This window comes from Xiphias gladius, chromosome 20 (genome assembly GCF_016859285.1).
Source record: "Xiphias gladius isolate SHS-SW01 ecotype Sanya breed wild chromosome 20, ASM1685928v1, whole genome shotgun sequence".
In the NCBI taxonomy this organism is placed as follows: domain Eukaryota; kingdom Metazoa; phylum Chordata; class Actinopteri; order Istiophoriformes; family Xiphiidae; genus Xiphias; species Xiphias gladius.
The window spans coordinates 12846308-12855871 of record NC_053419.1 but is presented as its reverse complement, the minus strand read 5'-3'; the positions used below and the strand labels follow the sequence as shown (position 1 = coordinate 12855871).

Sequence of the window (9564 nt, the reverse complement as noted above, 5' to 3'; positions counted from 1 at the left end):
AACATCTAACTTAAAAAAGTTCAACCTCCAGACAGAAATTCTGAACTATCTGCTTAAAGAGACCAAAAAAAGTGGTGAAAATATTTGGATTAATGAAGAAAATTAAGCCTTTCAGATCTAGCAGTCTGTAGACAAAAGTCAAAAGGAGCATCATCCAACATTTCAGAGTAGTTTATCAAAATGAATAATTTGTTGTAATATGGAATCAATCTCATACCAACAAATCAAGGCGGAGACTGATACAATTCTGACATTTACAAAAATCTGTGTAAATAGCACAAAAGCAAGTCTTATGTACTATTTTAAACACACAGGCCTTTCTCCACTGATTTTTCTCAGTAAGTCCTGAGAAATGACAGGCCGTCTTTGTTCTCTAATAAAAACAAAATGTCTGTTTCAGTGTGAATAAAATGTTCATATCATGGAGGATAAAGTGGATAAAGGCTATGTATTGTACACAATGACAGGAAAAGACTTGTTGAAATGATTAACATTCAGAGGGGGCAGTCCAAGTGTGCAAGAGCAGGTTTAAATGCATGAACTGACAACAGCAACATAGAAGTCATAATCCCCAGTAATAACTTTAAGAAGAGATGAAGTTAATATATTGCCTTTGTGGACATCCTCTTATATGTCAGTCAAAATTAATCCTTTTGGGATTTTTTTGGTTTTAAATTCAATATCTCTTTGTATCACTATATTAATTTGTTGTTTAGTTTAAACGCTTTTTCCACACATTTTTTTCCCATTCTTTATTTTGTTTTAATTTCAGGTCCAGTTAAGTATTTTGTATAAGAGTGGTTTTGGTTAATACAAACAACTAAATATGTTATTGTAAAATTTATTTAAACAGGTTTTCAATCAATCAAATATTTTTCAGTACATCCTACCCTCACTTAAATTCAAGTTGCTGACAACAAAATCTCATAATGTTCAAATACAATGAAAAGCAATCTGAAGACTCAGACCATTTACTGTCCTCAAAATGATACCAACTCTTGCTTGAAGTGGCACACTTATTTAGTTAATAATAAAAAGCCTTCGTCCTTTTTTTACCCGGAATATTGGAACTAAAGAAATCGTGGATTTTGTTAATTTTATATAAGTGCAGTAGCACTTTAGTATATATAAATAATATATATAAAGACCAAATCAGAACCCCACTATATTTGTGGACACATTGAGAGACCATTGTTGAGAAGAGGTTTGCATGGGTACCAAAATTACTCAATTTTAAACATACCACTGATGGACACTGTAAATATTACTTCCTCATAATAATATTCGCTCCTCTTATCATGTTTGTTCTCAAAACATATAGTTAGGGTCAGTATAGTAGCACGAAATTCTGACACAGCTTTATAAAAAATAAAAAAAAAACAGGCTGCTTGATTTTACCTTAAATGACAGTACTTTGTGGGTGGATTTCCTCACTGTAATCGGATTTACTCTCCGTGTCCATGGCAATCTTATTTATCCATCGATCTATCTGTGTCCGGCCCACAGAGCAGTGACAGCAGCGCTCATTGGACACCTGTTGCCTTGAAGACGCTGGTCTGCAGCTGTTGCACGCTGCCGAAAGCTGCCGAAAGCCAACGCAGTGTGTTCAGAGACCACCCGTGCTTCCGCCTCGACTGTCCGGATGGAGAACTACCCGACGGTCTGTCGGCTCAATCCTCCTCCGACACGGGACTAACATTATTAGCGTTAAATCCGGAGGACGGTAAGCGCCCTGACCCTGGTAGCTAACACATAATTAGCCATTAGCCTTTAGCCGTTAGCTGTGCCAGTATTAGCGGCTGACTTTTGAGATGGCATTGTTCTGAACCAAACTTGTCGGGACGTCCTAATATTATACACGTAGCTGAGGGGTTTACTCTGACGGAAAGAGACGTGAAAGATGAAGGTGTCCCGTTAGAGGGTGCTGGCTCTGGCAATGTAACAAAGCACCGAAATCAGGTATTTTCTGATAATTGGCAACATTATAACAATATTTGGCCAAAGCGTTGATTCTAGGTTTCAGTGAATCAACACAATGGCCACCTCCATGCTCAATTAACTGTGAATTAGGTGCAAAGTGTTTTTCGAACAATGTATCATCATTAATCACACAAATTTAAGTTGTTACTAGGAATTGGTCATTTTTTTAGTGGTATTGCACATTTATTTCTGCACTGTACAGCTGTTTTCTTAAAAGTATTTTCAGTCAGTAATTTAATTCAGAAATATTGAAAGTATTTTACATTTGTATTTGTTTTTGGTTTTCTTTTTAATTGGGGATACCCAATACAATAGATAAACATTGACAGAGAACACGACAGAACACATACACATTTACACAATAATATAACATGATATTTTAACTACACAGTTACAACAGGTAAACTGTGAGCTTTGTGTCGATAACTCACAAATGACCTCCTCATTATAATTGCCCCTCTAAATTCAATAGCTTTGTTTCTGACAGTACGCATAAAAGTTATTCCAGGTTTTAAACACTAAGGCAGTTGCTGTCAATTTACAATTATGAGCAACAGCCATTGCCTCATTGTTGAAAAGCAAGAATGACGCTTACTCATGCTCTGATAAAAAAGTCAGTGAATGCAAAGAGGAAATCAAGTCATTTCGGAGAGTTTGAGGAACTAAAACAGGGGAAGAATTTCAGAGTAGCGGCCTCTCTCAATAACATCCCTCAGTAATAGGAGTTCCTTAACAACAGTCTCCACTTAATAATACTAACCAGGAGAGGGACACCCCAGGCGGAGCAATGTATCAGTTGTAAACTGTACCCAATCAGTAACATGTAAATATAATAATACAGAAACAATTACTTATTTGTGTAAATATGCAGCTGAAAAACTGCCTTATATATTGGCCATCAGCAAAGTATAATGTTGTGCAAAAAACCATTTAAACTCAATCACAATGTAGAACCAGTCAGCCGAACGGGAACATTAGGTATTTTAAAGTTTGCACTTTTTATGACTGATGTTGATATTTTGTCCTGTCTTTATCCAACACAGACAATGAGCTGCTCCTGATCTACATATCACCGTTGGCTTCAGCCACAGAGGCTTTAAACAGACCAGAAGACTCGCCCTAAAGCTGAGGGTTTCAGTGTGGTGTGCAGTCTTGTTGTTCTCTGTGTTGAATCTGCTGTTAGCATGGCTTGGTTTACATTTCCTGTTGACAACCTGCTGTGCAGGTGTCTTGGCATCTCCGTCACTTTGTGGTTGACTCTTCTGTTTGTCTTCATAATTGTGCCAGCTGTGCTTGGAGTCTCTTTTGGTATGCGCAGACTCTACATGAGGACACTTCTCAAGATCTTTGAGGTGAGCTTGGTTTCTATGTAATGCACGATATTATTAGATGGTTTCAAAATTAGAGACCTTTGTATCCCTATGTTATTGAACCAGGGTTTTGGTGAACTGAAAAGGTTATTTTATTCACATTATTCTATCTCACTTATTTAATTTTAAAAAAATGCATTAATTGCTGGGTGGGACCCCTGGGAAGTCTGAGCCAGGAGAGACTGTTAGGAACAGAGTGCATGTTGCTGCATCCTTTTCCTCAGGAATGTAGGCTTTGTGACAGACCCCTGGAAGGAACAAGCTTTTAGCCATGGAACTACCATCTGAGGTGGTGTAGATGCTGCAGGGAGCTCAGACTCCTGGGATGAACTTCATTGTATTTTTTTGTTTTTAAAGATTATTTTTTTGGCCATTTTGCAAAATGCTTTCCTGCTGTTTTAATATAGTTGTTTTGCCCCATGAAATATTCCTCAGGGCACAGGATAAGGGCCTGTTTGAGCCCGTGGAGCTGGTCAGTCTGAAGTGGCTGTCAGTGGTGTCATTGTGGTGTTTGATTTGGTGTACACACCAAGCGATGGTTCTTTAAATGTCCTCTCTCCATGTCTAGGTGGCACAGAGGTCCGATCCATCAAAATTGTGACCTACTTATTTTTGAATAAGTCAGACAAAGGGTAGAGGGTTGAATGTGTTCAATGTTTCTGTAATTTCTTTGTGTTGTTTTCTCAACTGCAAGCTTCTCAGAAAACACGATGTCCCCACCCTCTCTTCTGCAGAGTTGTAGTCTCCAAGGATCTTGTTGCCTAATGTCATCACTTTGATCATATGACAGTCTATGTTGTCCATATTCTCTTTGAATCATAAACCTTGAAGGCAATTTGGAGGCTTACAATGTTTATTACAGGTTATGCAACTTCATATTTGCTGGTCAGTAGTAGTATATCTGTATATAAGTCTTTAGTTCCTACTCTTACGTTAATGTACATCACACATTACAGTAACAGAAAATGTAGTACTGAATTGTTCTAATTCTCTAATCTGGTTATCTAAATGTTTTTTCTTTTTAATTAGTGGGCAATGCTACGAATGGAGATGGGAGCAAAGGAGAGGAATCAGGAACTCTATAAACCGTATAGCAATGGTAGACAAGTAATATTTCAATATTCCTCAGTCATGAATGCCTGTTGTGCATGTATCCTTTTTGTTTTAACCATTATCCCAAATGCATGTCTTTTTTCTTCTAATTCTCATTGAAGGTATCATAGCCAAAAAGCCAACATCTTCTTTGCAAGAGGAGATCCAGGAGCTCCGTGGTTCAGCCAGCTGTCTGCGCTCTGAGCCAGAGTTTGAGATGGCTGACATCTTCTACTTCTGCCGGAGAGGTGTGGAGAGCATTGTGGATGATGAGGTGACTAAGCGCTTTTCAGCCCAGGAACTGGAGAGTTGGAACTTGCTGACACGAAGCAACTACAACTTCCGTCACATAAGTCTGAGACTTACCGTCCTGTGGGGCCTCGGGGTCCTCATCCGCTATGGCGTCCTGCTGCCTCTCAGGTCAGAGTAGCACACAGGTAGATTCATCTCACAGTACAAAAAGCTGCGAATGGGCAAACAGCTGCTTCAATCTGTAGTCAACTATATGTTCTATTTCCTGCAGGGTTACTCTGGCAGTCACTGGCATTAGTTTGCTGCTAGTCTTGACTACTGTGGTGGGCTTTTTGCCAAATAGAAAGTAAGTTTCCCCCAATACCCACAATAATTCAAAGCATGCTTGTGAAGTTAGGACTCCAAGTTAGGCTGCAACTCTGACTAGTGTAATCACCGTGTGTAAACCCTAGACTGCACCACCCATATTTTAGCCAATTGCATTTAAAATAACAGTATTTTTTTTTTTGGAATTGTTCTGCTGTTTTAAAAAATGAAGTGGCTTTTTATAGACTTTGAAGTGTGCATCAATACTACAAGGACTGGCGTGATTGTTGTGGCATAATGCTGTATGTCTTCAGGTTAAGGTTCTACCTGAGTGAGAAGGTTCATCTAATGTGTTACCGCATCTGTGTTAGAGCTCTCACAGCAATCATCACCTATCATAACAGGTACAGGATATTTAATATTCAGCAACAATATCGGCTTCCTAAGAAACAGTTTAATTTATTGAATGTATTCTAATAATCAGAACAGTGACATTCACAAGTGTGGTGGCATCCCGTTGTTTGACAGGAAAGCAGCTTTTTGTAAATATTTCCATTTCAAATAATATAATGACAAGAAAAACACCGACAGAACCTTCAAAATCTGATCCATTCTAATTATCTTCTACATATAAAATTACTGTTTTCTATATCTGTGGCATTTAGTTGTATGTACTGTAAGTTGTATGTCTGCGTCTTAAGTAAACTTGTTTGATTGCAGGGAGAACAAACCACAGAATGGTGGCATCTGTGTGGCCAATCATACAACACCCATTGATGTCATCATCTTGGCTAATGATGGCTGCTACTCTCTGGTAGTGTGTGTATGGTTGTGTGTATCTGTATAATGTATGTTTTTCTGTGCGTGCCTGCGTTTGTGTGTCTGCTCATTGTTCGTGAGACTGAATGATCATGAAGAACTGCTCAACTTGTCTTGAACTTGTCTGTCAGGTTGGCCAGGTGCATGGAGGGTTGATGGGAATGATCCAAAGAGCCATGGTCAAATCCTCTCCTCACATCTGGTTTGAAAGATCAGAAGTCAAAGACAGACACCTAGTGGCCAAAAGGTAGCACTGCATCACCTCAGTGCTACTGCTCTTAGCTCCAATTACATTATGATCAGTTTTAATGCTCAGCAGCCAATAATCAATTAGGATGATCATTTGGATGAGTAATATGGCTGATGGTAGCAAGGGAGTTTCACAACGGGGATGGCAGGACAAATACAATAATGGGATTATTTCAGTGTCTCAATTGGAAGGTACACCTGTCATTCACCCCGTATGCTTCTTATCATGATTTAAGTTTCGCTTAATAAGGTCCACAAGGTTAAGAGTGTATTAATAGAAATATAAAGTTTATTTATCATTAACAGATTTTATTGTGACACACTGTGATTCATACTATATATACTACTGACTTATACCATACAGTATATACATACTGAACATTATTTTTGCACAGAAAAATCTATGGTGGTAAAGGCCTTCCAATAATACACCAGTCACAGAGACAGCAAAAGTGTGAGTAAGGGACCTCACATTTCTGTACTCTTGCTCTAAAAACTTCCATCTTTTTTGATTGATTTGTCTTTGTTTGTTTCCCTAAAGCCTTCTCACTTAATGACCTAACAATTACAAATTTGGTAGATGGTGTCAGGCAATGCACGATAATGCCAGATATAATTCGATAATGTTCCACTAGGATAATCAATATGGCTGCCATCAAGCAATTAACTTGTCAGTGGACATAGTCGAACGTAAAGCAGCTTGTGAATCAATGGTAGTTTGCGGGACTGGTACCAACCTGTCATCTTTGAGTTTAAAAGGATTTAAAATATAGTATATAGTGCATTTCATATAATAAACACTCAAGTAAATGGCTAGATTTTTGTAAAGGATTTTAAAAAAATGTATCTGCTTTGTCGTTTCAGGCTTGGCGATCACGTTGCTGATAAAACCAAACAGCCCATCCTCATCTTTCCTGAGGGTGTGTATCATAATACTGTGGAGTTCAAATAACTGATGCTATGATAGTTTGAAACACGTTTTTAGACTGAATAAAGTTTGTTGTTTAGTGTTGCAAAGATCTTCACACTGTGTCATCGACAGGTACTTGCATCAATAACACATCAGTGATGATGTTCAAAAAGGGCAGCTTTGAAATTGGCTGCACAGTCTATCCAGTTGCCATTAAGGTAGGAACTTTTTTTTGTCTTTGTCCACTTTGCTGCTCATTTTGCTCTTACCTAGGCTTGATGTGGCCTTATTTCCATCTTGCAGTATGATCCTCAGTTTGGGGATGCTTTCTGGAACAGCAGTAAGTATGGCATGGTGAATTATCTGTTGAGGATGATGAGCAGCTGGGCCATTGTCTGCAGCGTTTGGTATCTGCCACCTATGAACAGAGAGGTGAAACTACGTCACAACAAAATCATTGATATAAGTGAGACAATCTATTATTTATTCCATCTACTGGAGTTAGCCTGTTCTTTTTTTTTTATTGTCCTTGTGTAGGAAGGGGAGGATGCAGTGCAGTTTGCCAACAGAGTGAAAGCGGCCATAGCTGCACAAGGAGGCTTTGTGGATCTCATTTGGTGAGTCATTGTTGTATTTAAATGTCATGATATATGTCCGTAAAATTATAGGTGTTAGTAGTAGTTAAGAGGGGGAGGTTGCCAATGGCATGAAACAAGCACTGATTCACAAAACACATTGTTAGTAGCTTTTCAGCTTTAACAGTATTTGCAGTATTACGCCCTGAAGCTATTTCGTGGTTACTCCCTTCAGGGTTTGTGGAATAAGTAACTAATGACACTGTGTTGAGTCTGAGTGTGATGCCCTTTGCCTTTCCAACCTGTGTGCTCTCAGGGATGGGGGGCTGAAACGAGCAAAAGTGAAAGATGCTTTTAAAGAAGAGCAGCAGAAACTCTACAGCAAAGTTCTTGTAGGTGAGCAGGACCAGCAGGACCAAAGTGGTGACAAACATTTAGAGGATGAAAATCCGGAGGAGGATAAAAACAACCAAGATTCAAGCAAAGGACAATGAGGACACAGTGAATGTATGACATATTTTTTCTTGTACAAGATGTTATATTAGGTCAGGCTCTTACATCCTATACAGTGACATCTTACACAAGGTGAATGTAAATGACCAAAATAGGAACGTACATTCTCCTTTTATACCAAGCTCACAACCAAAGAAAAGTATTTTATTGTATGTTTTGTTTTGTGCTATTTATGTTTTTTTTAATCAGTGTTAAATTTATATTTATTTAGTATGTGGCATGTTTTGACATTGGGAGAATGGTTTCATTTACTTTTTTTTAGATTATTCAGGAACCAAAACGATAGTGACCTGATTTTTTTTTTTCTGCTTGCTTTTTATTGCCTTGTGAGTTTGTTGTATAATCTGATTAAAACATTTCGATTTTTTTTTGTGAATGGTGAAAACTTATATTATTATTATAATAGATAATCCTAGCAGGTACACAGCTATTTACAGAGCAACTGCAACTGTGTCTAGCCCTACAGCTGTCACATCACAGTCAGACAGACAAGTTGGGCCAGCACTTGTTTGTCTCTTTGCTAATTGGCTCAAGGCTCTATATGTGTCTTCAGCTTTAATCTTTGCTGGGCATTGTGAACCAAGGAAAGTGAGATCAGACATTTTAAGATCCTGTACTTTATGTAAGCCACGATAATGGAGGTCTTCAGTTTGTTTACTCAGGTTGTTAGAGAAGTCTCTCTTTGGAGGATATGAGATTTAGGGTCACCCAAAGTAACTTGACCAGAAATTGTTACTTTTGTTCCCTTTTTTAAACAGCAGGAGTCAGTGTTCAGACATGAACCAACCTGCATATTGTGGTATGAGAGACAGCTATATGGTAGACAGCTATATAACTGTCCTAGTCAGGCCCATGGAGATTGTTAACACTTATGCATTGAGCAGAAAGGGAATCAACTCTGGAAAGGTTGCCAGTCCATTAATGGGCTGAAGCAGGCAAACAAACAAACACACTCAAAGTATTTTAGAGCCTTCAGTCCATCTGATCTGCAAGTGGAAGGAAATCCATGCATACAGCCACAGGGCAGCCTGACTGAGATTCAGACTGGAGCTGCATGTTAAACTGAATCCCACCCTAGGAATGCTATATGCTGTCACAGGCTTGTCAGGTGTCCTGTCCTTTCTCCAAGTTACAGCCTCAGACCTATTAGAGCGGAGAGGTGTCATGTTTAAATGAGGTGTCATTTTGACGATGGCACTGTAACTACTGCTTATTACAGACCACGAGCCTCGTCTAGAAATAGTAGAGCTTGCCTTCAACGAAGACAATCAACCGAGGAGCCAGTAGTATTAAAATGTGCCAACAAAGTACCAAAATCAGTCATTCCTTTTTGTCCTCATTTGAATGCAGCCCATGTGGGATGATGCTGATGCACTCTGGCAGCAAGGATCAGGTGTGGCCTCATGACTCCAGTAAGTGATTGTTGTGGCGTGAATGAGCGGATCGAGCAGCGTGTCCAGTTGGTTTCAGAGGTCATGGAACCTGTTAATCTGTGGGA

General features: G+C 38.9%; 1 protein-coding gene across 2 annotated transcripts; it reads left to right on the top strand.

Annotated features, from left to right (window-relative positions):
- Positions 1–1549: 1549 nt before the first annotated feature.
- Positions 1550–8389, top strand: gpat4 (glycerol-3-phosphate acyltransferase 4). 2 transcript variants are annotated; one of them, XM_040157104.1, is made up of 14 exons: positions 1550–1723; positions 3024–3122; positions 3268–3332; positions 4380–4449; positions 4565–4862; positions 4966–5040; positions 5315–5404; positions 5721–5814; positions 5951–6066; positions 6933–6988; positions 7111–7196; positions 7282–7410; positions 7516–7595; positions 7870–8389. In XM_040157104.1, exons 3-14 carry the CDS (start codon positions 3291–3293, stop codon positions 8045–8047), a joined length of 1314 nt encoding a protein of 437 aa, XP_040013038.1. In that variant the 5' UTR covers positions 1550–1723; positions 3024–3122; positions 3268–3290; the 3' UTR covers positions 8048–8389. The 2 variants fall into 2 exon arrangements, with proteins under 2 accessions (XP_040013038.1, XP_040013037.1); XM_040157103.1 differs by having other exon boundaries at positions 3024–3332.
- Positions 8390–9564: the final 1175 nt, after the last annotated feature.

Excerpts from the sequence above, each read along its gene's own strand:
- gpat4 (XM_040157103.1), top strand. The coding sequence starts at position 3,165 with ATGGCTTGGTTTACATTTCCTGTTGACAACCTGCTGTGCAGGTGTCTT. Across the intron at positions 4,863-4,965 it reads GGCGTCCTGCTGCCTCTCAG|GGTTACTCTGGCAGTCACTG; the intron begins GTCAGAGTAGCA and ends TATTTCCTGCAG. Across the intron at positions 7,197-7,281 it reads TCTATCCAGTTGCCATTAAG|TATGATCCTCAGTTTGGGGA; the intron begins GTAGGAACTTTT and ends TCCATCTTGCAG.